The sequence below is a fragment of the Xiphophorus hellerii genome, unplaced genomic scaffold (genome assembly GCF_003331165.1).
Source record: "Xiphophorus hellerii strain 12219 unplaced genomic scaffold, Xiphophorus_hellerii-4.1 PGA_scaffold_59__1_contigs__length_156853, whole genome shotgun sequence".
Classification (NCBI taxonomy): domain Eukaryota; kingdom Metazoa; phylum Chordata; class Actinopteri; order Cyprinodontiformes; family Poeciliidae; genus Xiphophorus; species Xiphophorus hellerii.
In genome coordinates, this window is record NW_022587634.1 from 95,206 (window position 1) to 112,707 (window position 17,502).

The 17,502-nt window shown below is 40.9% G+C and overlaps 2 protein-coding genes across 5 annotated transcripts in view; both read left to right on the forward strand.

Moving 5' to 3' along the window:
* The first annotated feature begins 507 nt into the window (after positions 1-507).
* The window catches only part of LOC116716495 (CUB and zona pellucida-like domain-containing protein 1), a 29,150-nt gene continuing 12,155 nt past the window's right edge, over positions 508-17,502 (forward strand). Inside the window, exons 1-13 of one of the 4 annotated variants that reach the window (XM_032557318.1) lie at positions 511-686; positions 1,389-1,594; positions 1,747-1,884; positions 2,073-2,211; positions 2,298-3,312; positions 4,165-4,306; positions 4,393-4,536; positions 4,807-4,865; positions 5,024-5,214; positions 5,291-5,694; positions 6,027-6,126; positions 6,337-6,526; positions 6,612-7,147. In XM_032557318.1, the coding sequence (XP_032413209.1) occupies positions 561-686; positions 1,389-1,594; positions 1,747-1,884; positions 2,073-2,211; positions 2,298-3,312; positions 4,165-4,306; positions 4,393-4,536; positions 4,807-4,865; positions 5,024-5,214; positions 5,291-5,694; positions 6,027-6,126; positions 6,337-6,526; positions 6,612-6,748 (2,991 nt within the window). In that variant the 5' untranslated portion in view covers positions 511-560 and the 3' untranslated portion in view covers positions 6,749-7,147. Of the gene's footprint in view, positions 687-1,388; positions 1,595-1,746; positions 1,885-2,072; positions 2,212-2,297; positions 3,313-4,164; positions 4,307-4,392; positions 4,537-4,806; positions 4,866-5,023; positions 5,215-5,290; positions 5,695-6,026; positions 6,127-6,336; positions 6,527-6,611; positions 7,148-17,502 lie in introns of those variants that run through there. The other 3 variants (XM_032557319.1, XM_032557316.1, XM_032557317.1) reach the window with 3 other exon arrangements.
* Positions 8,690-16,608, forward strand: LOC116716496 (endogenous retrovirus group PABLB member 1 Env polyprotein-like). Its single transcript, XM_032557320.1, has 2 exons — positions 8,690-8,981; positions 14,765-16,608. Exon 2 carries the CDS (start codon positions 15,092-15,094, stop codon positions 16,493-16,495), a length of 1,404 nt encoding a protein of 467 aa, XP_032413211.1. The 5' UTR covers positions 8,690-8,981; positions 14,765-15,091; the 3' UTR covers positions 16,496-16,608.

Genomic DNA, 17,502 nt, shown 5'->3' on the forward strand with positions numbered 1-17,502 from the left:
ACAGTACGTCTTCTACAAACCATGACAGTATAGTGTGGAGTGACAGGAAGAAATGTCTAGAATAATAAAGGCGTATTGCTGCGCTAAATACCTTCAGATGTGATCATGTGAAAAGTTACTGTCTAAAATCTTTCTTTCTTTGCATTTCACATCCTTTAATTTTAACAAACACTCCTGAAATATGAAAGAAAAATGATATTTTTTATTGAAAAAAGAAATTAAAAGTTTTTTATCAGCCTAGTCCTTAATCCATTCATTTATTGAGCCTTTCATGTTTTCATTCATATGTCACTCATTTATTTATTTAATAAAGTTTTCCATTCAAAACAGAACATTGGAAAGGTTTTCCCATCCTGTTCTTCATCTGCATCAGTCTAAGTGAAATATGCTCTGGTTTCTGTTTGTTTTCTCAAACCAGTTCTGCAGCTGCCTCATTGTTCTCCAGCTTCTCTTCATTCCTTCATCCTGCAACACCCCTTTGACCTGGCAGGTGTATTTAAAATGCTGCAGGTAGACGGGAGCGTCTTTGCTAGTGACAGAGTTGAGCTGAGAGCATCAAGATGGCCTCCGCGGTGTTGCTTCTGCTGCAGCTGCTGCTGCTCACCTCCCTGGTGTCGGCGTCTCATCACTGGGGAGGAACCACCAGCTTCACCTACAAAGGAAGGAACCCTGATGGGTCAGTTAAGGTAAAAACCCCTGAATAACATTTTATATTTAGATTTAACAGGATAATATTTATCTTAGAAATGTTTTGTTTTGACTGTTGCGCCATATTAATACGTTAAACTGTGAGGAAGGTTGTGTGTACAGTCATGTTCAATAAAGGCTTCAATGGGGCTTGTTTGTTGGATTAATTATATTTTTAAAACTATATCCTTTAAGCATGTATTAAACATACTTTTCATGAAACCCACATTTCTGTATTATGTACTTTTTTAATTAACAGAAATAAAAACTTGAAATCATTAGTATGTGTGGGATTAATCTGTGGTTCACATATTGATGGATTTACTGAAATAATCAAATTTTAATAATTTAATAAATTATTAGATCTTCTTTATTACGTCTTTATTCTTTATTCTGTATTGCATTATTACATCTTCTTTCTTTACGACTTTTGAGATGATTGTCCTCAATTCAGAAAATTATAAAAATGTAATATACTTACCAACTGGCTGATTGATGAAAACATTTTAAAACCATTTTTTCTTGCTTTACAGCTACTTCAATTTCAAATTTAAAAAAAATCTTAAATATGTTTTACTATTAATTACCTAAAACAAAAAGTTTAAACATTTAAAAAAAAATTTAAATCAGTCATTTACATGAAGGACTGAACCATCTTGTGCTGTAAAGTTTCATATTTTCTTATAATATTTCACCCACAGATGTCCCTCCGAACCAGAGATACTTATGATGCCTGTTATTATAACCACTACTGGTATTGTTACAGTAGCAACTGCGGCCATGCAAACACTCAAGTCAGAACTCAAATTGACACAAGCACCAATACTCCATCCTACAAAAGCCAATGGTGTGAGTCAGAAACAGTTGAGACATGGACCATCCCCAGTGACAAACCTTTCAATCTCAGGTGAGCATTTTTACAAATGTAAAAAAAAATATTCATATTTGAAAGAATGGAATCACTTTGAATATCATCATCCATGTTATGAATAGCTGTTGTGTTTTTGGTGGCAAAATATGCATGAAGCTTTATCTTGTCCTGTTCCTTTAAAATATCAGGGCAGCTAGCTGCTGTTGGATCTCTACACGTAACTCGGTTATTAACTGGAACTTGGATTCTCAAGTGGATTTTGGAACGAGGTCGGACACAAGAAAACCAAATAAATTACCTGATATTGCCATTGTCCCCTTCTTAAGGTAACTATCCTTTGGTTTCTATAACTGATTTGCATTAAACACAATCAAATGTAAAGAATAAACCAAAATATTTGTATTATTTTCAATGTGATTTCCATCAAGTCAATGTCAGAGACTTCAGAGAATGTTGAAAATACTTTTTTTTCTTGGTTTGCTGATTTTACAATTTGTGTTTGTATCCCATGAAGAGTTCCTGAGAACTGCCCAAGAACGTACAGGCTGGCTGCCTTTGACCCTGATGGCGACCGAGTCCGCTGCAGGTATGGGAATAACCAAGGATACGAGTGTGACAACTGCCAACTCCCTTCAGGCTTCCAGCTTGACCAGGTCAGTCACATATTTTAAGTTATATTATTAGCTCATATAAAACTGTGATAATTAACTATTTAATTAGTATGTGTTTATTGTTCCAGGATTCTTGCACTTTACACTACCAGTACACCAATTCCGACTACAGAACCTTTGGTTTTGAGATGGTGGTAGAAGATTACGCACGCGGCACTATCGACTTGTTCTACTCTGATGGATCAAGTGTTCGCAAGTATCCACTGCCTTCAAGGACGAAGAGACAAGCCTACACCACCACACCACCAACCACCACAAACAACCTCTGGTCGGGGTGGCAGCCTACCACTGAGCCCACAACTACAACTGCAGCTCCAACAACAACCCTATGGTGGTGGCAGACTACCACTGCCACTGAACCCACAACTACAACTGCAGCTCCAACAACAACCTGGTGGTGGTGGACTACCACTACCACTGAGCCCACAACTACAACTGAAACTGCAGCTCCAACAACAACCTGGTGGTGGTGGACTACCACTACCACTGAGCCCACAACTACAACTGAAACTGCAGCTCCAACAACAACCTGGTGGTGGTGGACTACCACTACCACTGAGCCCACAACTACAACTGAAACTGCAGCTCCAACAACAACCTGGTGGTGGTGGACTACCACTACCACTGAGCCCACAACTACAACTGAAACTGCAGCTCCAACAACAACCTGGTGGTGGTGGACTACCACTACCACTGAGCCCACAACTACAACTGAAACTGCAGCTCCAACAACAACCTGGTGGTGGTGGACTACCACTACCACTGAGCCCACAACTACAACTGAAACTGCAGCTCCAACAACAACCTGGTGGTGGTGGACTACCACTACCACTGAGCCCACAACTACAACTGCAACTGCAGCTCCAACAACAACCCCATGGTGGTGGTGGACTACCACTACCACTGCACCCACAACTACAATTGCAGCTCCAACAACAACCCCATGGTGGTGGCAGACTACCACAACACCAACTACAACAACACCCTGGTGGTGGCGGCAGACCACCACTGTTCCCACAACAACGACACAAAGTGTGAGCAGTACTCCCCTTAGTAAGCAACCTCTGCAGTTCTCTTTTCTAGGTAAGAACACATTTACTGGTTGCAATAAATAACTGACCATAAAGTGCTTTTTCTGTCGTTTTTCAAACCAGACCCACTGGGAGTGTTGCAGGAAAGGCTAAATAAAAGCTGAATACCATTTCATAGCATAATCCTTAACTCTTATTTTTAAGGGACAAGCATAAGAAATGAGAAATGGGACTAACCCTAAGGAACGGGATTCAAACACTGTCTCAAAGCACACAGTTCCAGTTAAATTCCCAGAAGAGTTTACTTGTGTCATGTAAGAAAGAAATTAGGATCTAGGAGGAAACGGTTTTCATTTCTCTGGCAAATATTTGGATCAATCTTATTATTTTGCTTAATTTTTCTGAGTGGAAATATTAGTCAACTTTTCGATCAGTACTGCTAATGACCCACCTGCCCGGTTCAGGTGTGGGAACCGCTTTGACACAAAACCTTTGAATGGAGGCAAAGAGACCTTTTGATCTCAAAGACTGTGAGCTCATCGCCAGCAGTAAATCGGCAAATTTCCTTTTCAAAAGTGGTTAAGACAAACAGGCCTCAGTGAGACGCAGTATTCTTCAGGGAACAGAAAGTCATAGATTGTGTAATGTGGTGATTTGTTTATCATTTCCCAATGTTGTATGTTTTCCTTAATAAATGTACAGAAAGTGAAGGTTGGTTCCCCATTTTTTCCATGTGTGATAAGAAGTGTGAATGTAGCCAGATTACCAGACCCTTTGACTGATATATACAAAAATCTTTCATTCAGAAGTAAATTATAATGCAAAATGCTCAAGTATCAAGATAAGTGAGGAAAGCAAGGTTATATTTATGGATATTTAAAGTTTCTTTGTTTTTATTCCCCAGTGGATCCGCCCATTCCCTCATGTCAGGAGGGTCTCTACCTGCCTAAATTTGAGTCTCCGACACCTTCACATGGAACACGGATCAAGGCTGAGGTCAACAAAGAGATGGAGATCAGAGTCAAGGCAACTGCAGCATATTCATCGTAAGTTACCAGAGTTTACTAAAGGCTGATGCCAATGATAAATCAACACTGATGATATGATAACCTCTGCTTTTTTTGTCACCCAGAATCCAAAACATCATCTTCAGTGGGCCAACAAACGTCACCAAGCACAGGGACACCAATAACGACTTTATCATCAGGTGGACACCAACTGAAGATGACCTGGGAGAACAATACCCAATCTGCTTTGTGGTGGAATCAGTGAGCTGGTGAGACCAGGATTAGTTCATCTTTTGTCTCTTTTATTTTGCACCTCAGTCATGAACAGCTTTGCAATCTCTTCATAACAGACGCAAGGCTGCCAAACAATCATTTTCCTCATTTAATGTCCATTTTAGAGACTTTAGGGTGTGTTTCCCATTGTTAAGTTGATGAGAATAGTAGTAGCACAGTAGTTAAACACAGTAGTTATTTCATATATGACAGAAGTGCTTTTAGTCAAAAGGAAAATGAAACAGTTTCTTGTAATACATTTTCAGGAACTCTGCCTATCAGTCTGAGATGAGGTGTGTTCTGGTGGAAGTCCAAAAGCATCAAAGTAAGTGTGAGCTTACTTTGGGAAATACCTTCAGTAGACCGAGAAAACAGTTCCATCGATCAGTGGAGATAATTTTACAGAGATTATTCATGTTAGTTGAAATTTCAGGCCATTTTTTGTTGCCTACTAATCATTTAAAACATCTGTGTTTGTTCCAGTTGAAGCCACAGTGACCTGCACCGAATCCGCAATGAAGGTTGAGGTTGACAAAGCTTCCTTCTTTGGACTCCAGGAGAATCATCTTCGCCTCAGTGACTCCAGCAACACCGTCTGCAGCCTCCGCAGGCACTCCAACCACACTCACATCGTCGCCATCATTCCCCTCAACCAATGTGGGACTCAGATCGAGGTGAGAGCGGTTTGACACATCAACTCATCTCCTCCCAGTCAGTTAGCTGTTTTAACACAGACCACTCCCTCTGCAGGAAGACGATGACTACCTCATTTTCAAGAATGAGATCACTACGGGGAGTGATGACCAAAATGCTCTGATCACCAGGAAGCACCTGGTGGAGGCCCGGTTCTACTGCCAGTACCCCAAACGGGGGAATGTGACGCTGAGCTTCAAAGTGCACAGAAAGACCGTCACGGTGTGGGAGAAAGGCTTCGGCACGTTCACATACCAGCTTGAGTTCTACCAAGACAATCAGTTCGGCGCCATGTTCAGCCCAAACTCATACCCACTGGAGTACGACGTTGGAGACAGGATCTACATGCAGCTGGACGCCAGCTCCTCTGTCAACAACACCGAGATGTTTGTGGAGTCCTGCAGAGCTGCACCGTATGACAACCCCAACTACCATCCAACCTACTCCATCATTGAGAACGGGTGAGGCGTGGCTTTCCATCTGGCTGATGCATGCATGATGTTAATGCTGCGTCACCATTAACATTATCTGCACATAATTACACACTGATTTTGGCTAAGACATGCAGATAAAATAACAAAAATCCAATTCAAATGTCAAAATATTCATATTTAAAACTGCCAAAACAAGCAGTTTAGTTAAAAGAGAATTTTATTTAAAGCTAAATTTTCTTGTTTTTTTTTATAAAAAACAGTTTATTTGATCAACTTCTGAAGACGTTTGATGATGATGAGGTTGATGGTTCCATCTATGTGCTTTAAATCAGTTAACATGAGCCTTTGGTTTCCATCAGGTGCAATGTTGACCGGACTGTGCAGATCCACTCCACCCCCAACGACAGTAAGTTCAGGTTCAGCATTGAGGCCTTCCAGTTCATCGGACTGCATGATCAGGTGAGCAATAAACTTTACTGGAAAAGATTTTTAATTGAATTGGAGTTTTTCCACCAACTGAATATAGTTTGTACCTGTTTTTTGTAGACATTTTGAACAAAAGTAACAATTTTTATATAAAATAATGAATTATTAAAATATTCTGCATGAAAACAAACACCAGAGGGAGTGGTTTCTGTTCATTTCTGTTCTGTGGTTTGTTGAGTTCAGGTGTACATCAGCTGCACAGTCATGATGTGTGAAGCAGGAAACCCCAACACCAGGTGCTCAAGGGGATGCAACAACTCCACCATACACAACTTCCGCAGAACGAGAGAGGCAGTGATCGAGAGCGGAAGGCACTTCGTTTCCCAGGGTCCTTTGCGTCTGAAGCGTGAAGCGGACCCCAGAGGGGCCTCAGGTAAGGAGATGGAATGATGAGGTTTATGAGCAGCAGATAAAATGTGAACAGGACTCCATCAGCAGCGTGTTCCTCTCGTCTGCAGCTGTCAACCTGAACCTGAACCTGATGTTTGTGGCTGGATGTCTCCTTGCTGCTGTTGGGATGGTCTGCGGTGTGGTCATCTACAAAACCAAAACCTCCAGGGTCAAATACCAACCTCTGCCTGCACATGAAAACTAAAACTGGAACATTTGGTGTAATGTGAGATCTTGGGTGTTTTTGAAGTAATGTAATTTTCTAAACTAATGTAGATGCAAACAGCTGAATAAATCACCAGTTATGTTTTTTGATGCTGAAGAGAAAGATCCAGCTGGAAATATAAAGTTCTTCTTAAGCAAAACTGGAAGAAAGTTCTTCATTTGGTTGCTGACGTACTGAAAATGTTTCCTCCTGCTCTCTAATGCACTATATGATGAAGGTAGCACAGATTAAATGTTTGTCTGTTATAATTAATCAGTTTTGAACTCAGTCATGTTACTTTTTAAAAAATTATTTCTATCTTTTTATGTTCTTTCCTTTGTTTAAAGGTGGATTTGGTATTTCTAAATGGCTCAATAAAAAGACTCTTAAAAGACAAAAGTTTTTCAGTGAAAGTTGTGAAACCATCATTTCTCTGTTCCATATAAATAATACTGTCTGTGACTTTAGCTCTACCAGTTTTGTCATCACATCCTGCAGTTTCATTTCATGAATGAAGATTTAGGCTTATTGAACAATTCTAAGGAATCCTCACCAGGTCACTGTTGAAATATGAGCTTGGTGGATTCACATTTTCTAATGATGGAAAACGTGAAATTTGTGATCAGTTCTTCTGTCTCTTTACTTCTGATTATTTCATCCCATGAGCCACACATGGGATCCCGCCAACGACGCAAAATTATGGTGACAAACAACTATTAAATAACCAGACTCAAGTGAAAATGTTGAATGAGACAATAATGAACATGGAGCACATAAATTGCAGCATGCATGAGTACTGACTTCTCTGCAATGGATGGGCCTTTTCTCAGACACTGATTGCTTTTTTCTCTCTTGCACCTGCAGCTTCACGATCAGAGCTTCCCAAGTTTACACTCCTGTGCAAAGCTCCAAAAAATCTAGTTAAAATTGAGACTGAAAACTTTTGAAGCAATGAATTCTGATAACCCATCTTTAGCGTGTTAAAATCCAGCATGTCTTCTTTTAATTATTTTTAGAACAACGCACGCCTTAAAAGCATCTAAGAAAAATATGAGGTTTTTGTATAATAAAAGAATCATCCGGGTAATAATGGCATCACAAACCAAAATCCTGTCTCTGGAAACTCTTTATTAAAAGGTCTTCTTTGACATCTTTCAGTTTCTTCCTTCCAATGTTTTAACCATGCATTGTGGCTCTTCAGAGCCTGCAAATGTTTCTGAAAAACCTGCTCTGCCTGCTCAGTGACCTTCATCGATAACCTCTGGATCTATTGGCAGCGCTTTCACCTTTTTGGAAGAGGCGGACGCAATCTTAATAAACATGGGACAAAGCTACTCGCTGCAAATCTTTTTCATTTTATCAACAAGGACAGCAACGTGATCATCGCTTCAGAAGAACAGGCTCAAGGATGTCTGACTAGGATGAAACCCTCTGCTTATCAGGAGCAAACCGTTCCAAAACAAGCTGATGCATTGACTGCAGATGGAGCGTGTTAGAAAAATTATCCTCCTGTTCATTTACTCATGAGTTTATTTTACAAGTTATGTTTTCATATTATTCTTTCATATTATTCTTTTTATATTATTCTTTTTATATTATTACTCTCATATTATTCTTCTTTTTATATTTACTTAACTTCTCTTTCTTTTGTAGTATATTATTAACTTTGTTTAGGATGTTTGCTTGGAAGCTAAAAACGTTAAAACATTCATGTGTTATTAGTTCCATATGTAACTGATTAGTTGTGGTCAGCCACATGCCCTTGTAAGGGCATGTCCATAGGAGGTTCCAGAATGTAAAGACGGTTGGTCAATTCTCTGTGTGACTGTGTGAAGAAGCCCAACCTCCTTTTTCTATACAATAAAGAAAAATGCAAAGAAAGATCTGGCAGAATTGAGTCCAGACAGTGTTTGACAGCGATTCGTCGCGTCTGTTCTCAATTCTCCTATTCTGCAGAAAAGAAATTAAAAGAAACCTAATCTCTGTCTCTGGCTGATTCTTTGCAGGTTATGACAAAATAAACCTATCATTTTTGGAGGCTCGTCCGGAATTCCCAACATACCCGCCGCTGATGGACGGAGAAAGACGCGCTGAAAACTGCCGGCAGTCAGGTTCTTTAACCTGAAAGTCCCGGGGGGTAAATTCCTCGCTGGGCCAGTGTCTTAGGTCAACCTCTTTCTGCCAACGGCGGATTGACGGGACTCAGAACCGAGACAGAGCAGGAATCAGCCAAGTAAGTAAATAATGTGGTATCCGGGTGGTTGTCAGTCCCCCGTTTGATGTAAAGTAAAAATAAAGAAGGGAAAGTATAAAACACACACACGAAGGGAAAGAAAACTGTGAAACCTTTAAAATAACAGTGGGAAAGCAAGTGGTGGGCTTGTTGAGGATGAGTAGCAAGAATTCTCCACTCAAATCATTTATTGAGTTGAGTTGAAGTGAGGATTACCACGACAAGTATTTAACCACCACCCCACTTCCCAATTCCCCGTTCTATAGTGTCCACCCTAGGTGTCATAAAGAACGGGACGAAAACACTGTAAAAAAAATGGGTTCTTCACATGGGAAGGTGAAAAGTCTTAAAGGGGATGAGAAGTTTATGTGTGAGATGGAGCCAGGTAACTTAAAGTACCTCACCAAATGGAAAAAGAAGTACGGGGTAGATGGTGTGTTGAAAGTGGAACAATGGAAGGACGTGGTTTGTAAATTAGAAACAAGTGTTAGTTCAAAAACTGGTACCAGACAACAGAAAAAATTAAAGGAACTTGTAGTTGCACGTAAGTGGTTAACCCAGGCACAAAATAGACATAATGCGTGTGCTAAAAATAAATTAGGCCGAAAAACCGAAGCTTTGTTTGTTAGATCAGAAGATAATGAAACTCAACCTCGAGCTCAAGTATGTGCACAAAAAACCCCACCCCCAGCCTTTGACCCAAAGGAGGACGCTCCTGAGGCATTAAGGGGGTTGTTAACAGGCCAGCCTGCAAAAATAGAAAAAAAACAGGAAACTTTGGGTCCGTCTCAATCCACTCGCAGTAAAACAACCCCGATAGCTGCTAAAATCCATGTACAAATGGAAAATCCTCCTCCATATAATTCTTCTAAAACTCCGGGTTCTTCTAGCTCATATCAAAATTTGTACCCTTCACTGTCTGAGCCATCAGAAGAGTTATATCCAATGGTTCAGGTCGCAAATCCTAATCCAGGGGAGGAAAATAAACAACCTACAATACTAGTTTTCCGTCCGTGGTCTCTTGAGGAAGCCCGAAAAGCTGTAGAAGATGTAACTTCTCCAAAAGAAGATCTTGATCAATGGATCATGGACATGGAAGGGATTTATAATTCCTATGGATTAAATGGATATGAATTTGGCCAAGCCTTGCAATCTTCTTTAGGGAAAGATTGGGCAAAAGTCCGGGGCACATATACTGGATACTCAATCCGTTCTCCAGGAACTGCTCTTCCATATCAAGCTACTATGGGGAGTGAATTACAACATCAGTGGGATGAAGTTCAACAAAAAGCTAGGGAGGTTTTTGCTAGGCATGCAGATTATTCCCACCTTGGTTCAATTAAACAAAAATCAGGGGAAGATGTAGATGATTTTAAAATCCGTTTTGAAAAAGAATATAAATTTCACAGCGGCATTATGTTCAGTGATCATAAAGGCTCTCCTTACCAACAGCAATTAAAAAATATGTTAATGTCCGGGTTTCTCCCACACATTGCTAAATGGATTAGAAAACATCTGGTGGCATTTAACACCTCCACCGTTCATGAGTTAATGGAATATGCACGGCATGCAGAGAAACATGCAAAAACAAAGGGAGGCAGTGCTAGTGGGGGAGATGCACATATCTTCTGGGCAGATTCCACCTCTGACCCAGAGGAAGTGTTTTCATTTCAAAGCACCCGACCCCCTCAAGGAAATAGAGGTGGTTTTCAGGGGGGCAGAGGTGGCCCTCGGTCTAGGGGGTTGTCTCAGTTAAGAAACAGAATACCACAAACAGAGGAGGGGTGCTGGATTTGTGGGTCACTAGATCACTGGTCAAAAGAATGTCCTAATCAGAGACAGGCGCCACACCAAAGGGGGAGGAGGAGAGGTCGCAGGGGCAATTCACGACCTTATCAGGCATGACTAGATGAATCAACTGTTAAAAACGAAGTTCAGACTCAAGTTGTTAATGTGTATGGGGCATGTGAACTACTAAATGCATTAAAAGAAAAGCCGTATATTGTTCTGACTGTCCATGGTCAGCCTGTGACTTTCTTATGTGACTCTGGAGCTTGTAAAACTTGCGTTAAAGACAGTGTAGGGCTCAAATCCTCCAATACTCCTATATTTGTAAAATCAGCAAATGGTCAAACTTCACAAGAGTGGATGTCACACTCTACTGACATCTGTGATCCTCAGACAGGAAAAAGGCTGCACGCCCCTGTTGTAATTTCACCTAGCTGCCCAATTAATCTCTTAGGGCGCGATTTGATGGGAAAATTAGGCATTGCAATTTTCCCTACAAAGGGAGGAATGAAAGCTGTGAGAGTTGAAAACGTTATGGCCACAGTAACTGAAAAACCAATGTATTACGCTCTGCAGCTGCCATTTCTTAAACAGATAAGTGAAAAAAGTGAACTCTTAACCAAAGCAAAAGAGTCTCTGTCTGTCCCTGTTGATGAAACACCGTTAGCAGAACTAGAAGTTATCATGAATGTGTGTTTAACGACAGATGACAAATATGCAAAAAAATTCTTAAAGCAGGCACCAATGTTGGTGACTACTCAGTATTTGTATACTGATGGAAACTCATTTGCAGCAGCTTCTGTGCTTCTGCCCACACAACAGCTATCTCTTTATTGCCTACCAGGGGTCCCACATCTGTCTTTGTTTAAAGCTGATGACACACAAAGCAGAGACACAGGTCCCCGTTTAAAAGCAGCAGAAATGGCATCTGATTTTCTGCCTTGCTCTCAAAAAATAGGCTGGATGTACAGTCCAAGTACACAGCTTTGGAGAATGTCGTACAGAGTTCTCTTTGATACAGAACCAAAAGTTACAGATTCTCCTTGATTTAATTTAGATTCTACAGTCCTACTATCGCAGTCTGATGAGGATGACCTACAGACTTTGCCTGCCTCATTATGGTCCACAGGTCCAACAGATGTAGGATTAATTAGTATAGTGGAACCAGTCACTATTACTCCAAAATCACAGTGTAGGCCCAGAATAAAACAATACCCGTTAAAACCGGATGCACAGGAAGGAATAAAACCTGTTGTACAAGACCTTTTGGATGCTGGAATAATTAGACCATGTTTTGATTCACCATGTAACACTCCAATTTTTCCAGTACAAAAGGCTGATGGAAAAAATTGGCGGATGATCCAAGATCTCCATGCTGTAAATGCAGCAGTCCAAACTCGAGCCCCAAACGTTCCAGATCCACACACGTTGCTTAATTCCCTAGACCCAGAAAGCAAATTTTTCACCGTGATCGATTTAAGTAATGCTTTTTTCTCAATACCAGTACATCCTGACTCACAATACTGGTTTGCTTTCACTTTTGAAGGAAAAAAGTATACTTATACACGTTTGCCACAGGGTTTTGCTGATAGTCCAACTATTTTCACACAAGCAGTTATGACTTGTCTGGAAAGTTTTACTCCGCAAAATGGCAGTCAAATTCTGGTATATGTAGATGATCTTCTCATAGCATCTAAAAGTAAAGCAGCATGTAAAGCAGATTCTCTGCAACTTTTACATCACCTTGCATCTACTGGAAATAAAGTTAGCAAATCAAAATTACAGTGGGTTCAACAACAAGTTCGCTATTTGGGACATCAGATTTCTGAAAATGGAAAAGAAATACATGATGAGCGAAAATCTGCAATAGCGAATGCTCCAAAACCTATAACAAAAAAACAGATGATGGCTTTTCTAGGCCTCTGTAATTATTGCAGAGCCTGGATCCCACAGTTTGCAGAAAAAACACAACTGCTACTTAATCTCATTTATGAGACTCCTATGGCCATGTCTGAGGTGATAACATGGACACAGGAAGCTGAAAAACAGTTCACAGATTTGAAAACAGAGCTTATCTCATCCACAGTTCTTGCGCTACCTGATTACAGGAAGCCGTTCATTCAAACTGTTGATTGTAAAAATGGGTTTATGTGTTCAGTCCTGTTACAGTCTCATGGAGGAAAATTAAAACCTATCGCATATTATTCCAAACGGCTAGACTCAGTCGCATCTGCACTTCCTTTATGTTTACAAGCCGTATGCTCAGCTGCTTTAGCGGTAGAAAGTTCAGCAGAAGTGGTCTTATATCACCCACTCAATTTGTTGGTTCCTCATGCTGTAGATGTGCTGTTGTTGCAGGCAAAAATGTCTTTTCTGTCACCTGCTCGACAGCTCTCCTACACAGCACTTTTGCTTTCTCAGCCTCATTTAACAATTCAGAGATGTACTGTTCTTAATCCTGCTACTCTTGTTCCAACTGCTACAGACGGTGTTCCACATGACTGTGTGTTTGAAACTGAAAAATTACAATTACCTCGTCCAGATTTGTCTGATGTGCCATTAAAAACTGGCAATGTATGGTTTGTGGATGGATCCTGTTCCAAAAATTACAAAGGGGAGACTCAAACAGGTTACACAGTGGTGACCTCTGCTGGTGAAGTAGTTGAAGCCAAACAGATTAAAGCACATCATTCAGCCCAGGCTGCTGAACTAATTGCTTTGACCAGGGCTTGCAAGTTGGCTAAAGGTCAAGATGTCACTATTTATACTGATAGTCAATATGCATTTTCTACAGTTTTCTTTTTTGCTAAACAATGGGAACGCAGGGGTATGACTACTAGTACTGGCAAACCTGTTACACATGCTAAGCTTCTGTTATCGCTACTTCAGGCCATACTCTTACCATCTAAGTTGGCCCTTCTCAAATGTGTTGCTCACACTAAAGGGACTGATTTTGTGTCAACTGGTAATCGTTATGCAGATGACATGGCTAAGCTAGCTGCTACAGGCGCTTTTGGTGTGTCAGAAATATATCATGCAACATCACAGGAACTTCTTATTGATCTAGAAATTCTCCTGTCACACCAACAAGCTGCTCACCGTGCTGAACAACGCTCATGGTTCAGTAAGGGTGCTGTTAAGAACACAACAGGCCTTTATATGCTTAACAACAAACCTATTCTTCCTAAAAGTCTTTTAATGCTGCAGCAATTTTGACTCATAGTTGTTGCCATGTGTCCACAGGTGGGATGGTTCACATAATTCAGCAGCATTTTTCAGTGTTTGGGTTTAATGTATATGCTAAAACTTTCTGTAGAGCATGTACAATCTGTGTAAAACATAATCCACAGGGAAATGTTCGACCAAAGAGGGGTCAATTTCCTAAGCCACAATACCCATTTGAGACTATGCATATGGATTTTATTGAACTTTCTCAAAGTGGTCCCTATAAATATTGCTTAGTGATGATTGATGCTTTTTCTAAATGGGTTGAAATTGTCCCAGCAAAACATGCGGATGCACTAACTGTAGCTAAAGCAATATGCAGAACTATCATTCCAACTCATGGCATCCCACAGAAAATCTACAGTGACAATGGTCCACATTTTGTGAATCAAGTCATTCGGTTAATGGCAGACAGATTGCAGATAACATTAAAAAATCATTGTTCGTACCATCCCCAAAGTGCTGGCTTAATTGAAAGAGCAAATTCTACTGTTAAATCCAGACTTAAAAAATGTATGGAAGAAACTAAAAGGCCATGGCCAGAGTGTCTGGATTTAGTGAAAATGTACATGAGAATTGTGCCCACCGGGAATGGTTTAACTCCTTTTGAAATAGTACACGGCAGAGCTTTTAAGCTTCCTTTATTTAAAGACACCACACCACCACCAGATGACAGTGAAAAAACTTTAGCTGATTACATGAAAGAAATGTTACAGTCTAAAGAAGTGTCAAATGCAAATTCACTGCCAGAAGAACCGTTGTCTTCACAGGACCTCCAGGTGGTGAAACCAGGCGATTGGGTTTTCATCAAGGCCATTAAGAGACAGAACTGGGCCTGCCCACGGTGGGAGGGACCGTTTCAAGTGCTTTTGACCACTCCCACTGCAGTAAAGATCGCTGAGAGACCATCCTGGATTCACCTCAGCCACTGTAAGTTGCAGAGAGTGTTGGAGACCTAGGTGGGGGCAGTGGGGAAATCTGACTACAAAGGGGCGTGGCTTTATAGGGTTACGGATCTCAAGGTCAGCGAAGAACTCATCACATCCCTGTTCCATAGAGTCCTAGGTAAACTCTAACATCTCTGTAACCGAGCAAAGATGGGGTCCTCATGGAGATGGGTCCTCTTTTGTGCTGTGGCTGCTGTGTGCGTGTCCTGTTTTTTCAGTCCAACCTCACTGATCCATCTGGGGAGAAGATTTGTCCATACCACTGCTATGAAGATCTGGCTAGGACACCTTCCAGACCATCACCATGACAACATATGGCAGACTTATGTGGAGATGTTGGCCAAAGAACGGAACATGACCAACTGCTACGTCTGCTCGGTGATGCCAAAGTCTACCAGGAAACCTACTCTGTATGTCAGTCCCATGAACAGGTCCCAAGCTGTCTGTTTTGCCTCTTGTGCTTTACGTTTCATGCCAGCGACTCCAGACAACACTTCAGATGGTGACATCCTGATGAAAAGGGTGTGCACTGGCGTGATGCCTATCTTCACCTACAGTAATGTTACTGGATACCCATCACGGATGAGAGCTGTCACGATGCCAGGGACAAAACATCCGGTCTGTATCCATTCTCCACCAGGAAACTGGACTGTTCGGGTAGGCCATGTACCTGGATGCCAGCAAAATATTACTGATTTATTTCCTAGCTCCGTTTGTCCACGTGCTGATGGGACTCTAATTCCATGTCCCATGTGGACACCTCGAGGAAATTATCCCACTGAGGGTGGTTGGTTTCTGTGTGGAGGAAGTAATATCTATGCGTCGCTACCCATGAACTGGTCAGGTACTTGTGCTCCTGTGTTTGTCTCTGATCATACCATCATTGTATCTACTGCAGCAGTACACTCCCATCACCTGCGACGGCGGAGAAATTCAGAAATTGTTTTCCAGCCACATGATCCTATCTGGGGTTCAAATGTTCCCAAAGAACACAAACATTGGAGTACTGCTGAGAAATGGGGACTGTCAATTTTTCCATGGGTTGGAGTAGCAAAATCTATGCTGATGATTGAAACTTTGGATTACAGAATGAAGACCCTGGTAAATATTACCATGGACATTGAGAGAGGACAGAATCAACAACTTAGTGAATTGCGACTGATGGTTCTCCAAAACAGGATGGTGTTGGACATACTTACAGCTAGTCAGGGTGGTGTGTGTGTAATGATAGGAACATCTTGTTGTACTTATATTTCTGATGCTAATGAAACTCATATTGCTGAAGCCATGTCTGCCTTAAAGAATCTGCAACAAGCCATGTTACAGGATGCTGTTCCCTCACAAGGAGATTTCCTTTCTTGGTTCATATCTGGACCATGGTGGCACCTGCTGTTGAAATTAATGATGCCTCTTCTTATTATTCTTTTCTTGTTTTGTATTTTTACTGCCTGCATAATCCCATGTCTAAAATCTCTGATAGCCAAAACTGTTGGACATGTTCTATATCAATATCAACTTGTTGCCTCTATCACTGAGGGGCACCCTGATGTCTAACGTTATGATGGATGCATTGAAAATGTGCCAACAAGTGATGTATTCCTGATGTCTGTGTTAGACTTCATGCATAATATGAAAAACAGGTGGGAAATGTTAGAAAAATTATCCTCCTGTTCATTTACTCATGAGTTTATTTTACAAGTTATGTTTTCATATTATTCTTTCATATTATTCTTTTTATATTATTCTTTTTATATTATTACTCTCATATTATTCTTCTTTTTATATTTACTTAACTTCTCTTTCTTTTGTAGTATATTATTAACTTTGTTTAGGATGTTTGCTTGGAAGCTAAAAACGTTAAAACATTCATGTGTTATTAGTTCCATATGTAACTGATTAGTTGTGGTCAGCCACATGCCCTTGTAAGGGCATGTCCATAGGAGGTTCCAGAATATAAAGACGGTTGGTCAATTCTCTGTGTGACTGTGTGAAGAAGCCCAACCTCCTTTTTCTATACAATAAAGAGAAATGCAAAGAAAGATCTGGCAGAATTGAGTCCAGACAGTGTTTGACAGCGATTCGTCGCGTCTGTTCTCAATTCTCCTATTCTGCAGAAAAGAAATTAAAAGAAACCTAATCTCTGTCTCTGGCTGATTCTTTGCAGGTTATGACAAAATAAACCTATCAGAGCGACTGGTTCCCGTCCTCCTTCCCCCCTCCCTCTCTGCTCACCCACTCATTCACAGGATTCACAAAATACTTATGACAAAATGTCTTCTGGACCGGAGTTTCTTAAATTTACAGATGGAATGAATCAACAGGTTTGCTTCGGCACGTCTCTCCTTAGCGCTCACGTAGCAGACCTCACTTCATTTAAGCCACCTGACTCTAACTTCCCGTCAGTGTTGGCTATGAGAGTTGTCAGACCACAGTATCTCAGCAGAGGTCTAGGAATCTTCAGCCTGGCTTTGATCAGCAGTATTGCAACCCTTCAGATAACCTTGAATCTAGGGGAGAGTCCATCCTTATATGTAGGTGGTACCTCCTGGCATCTCTGAACC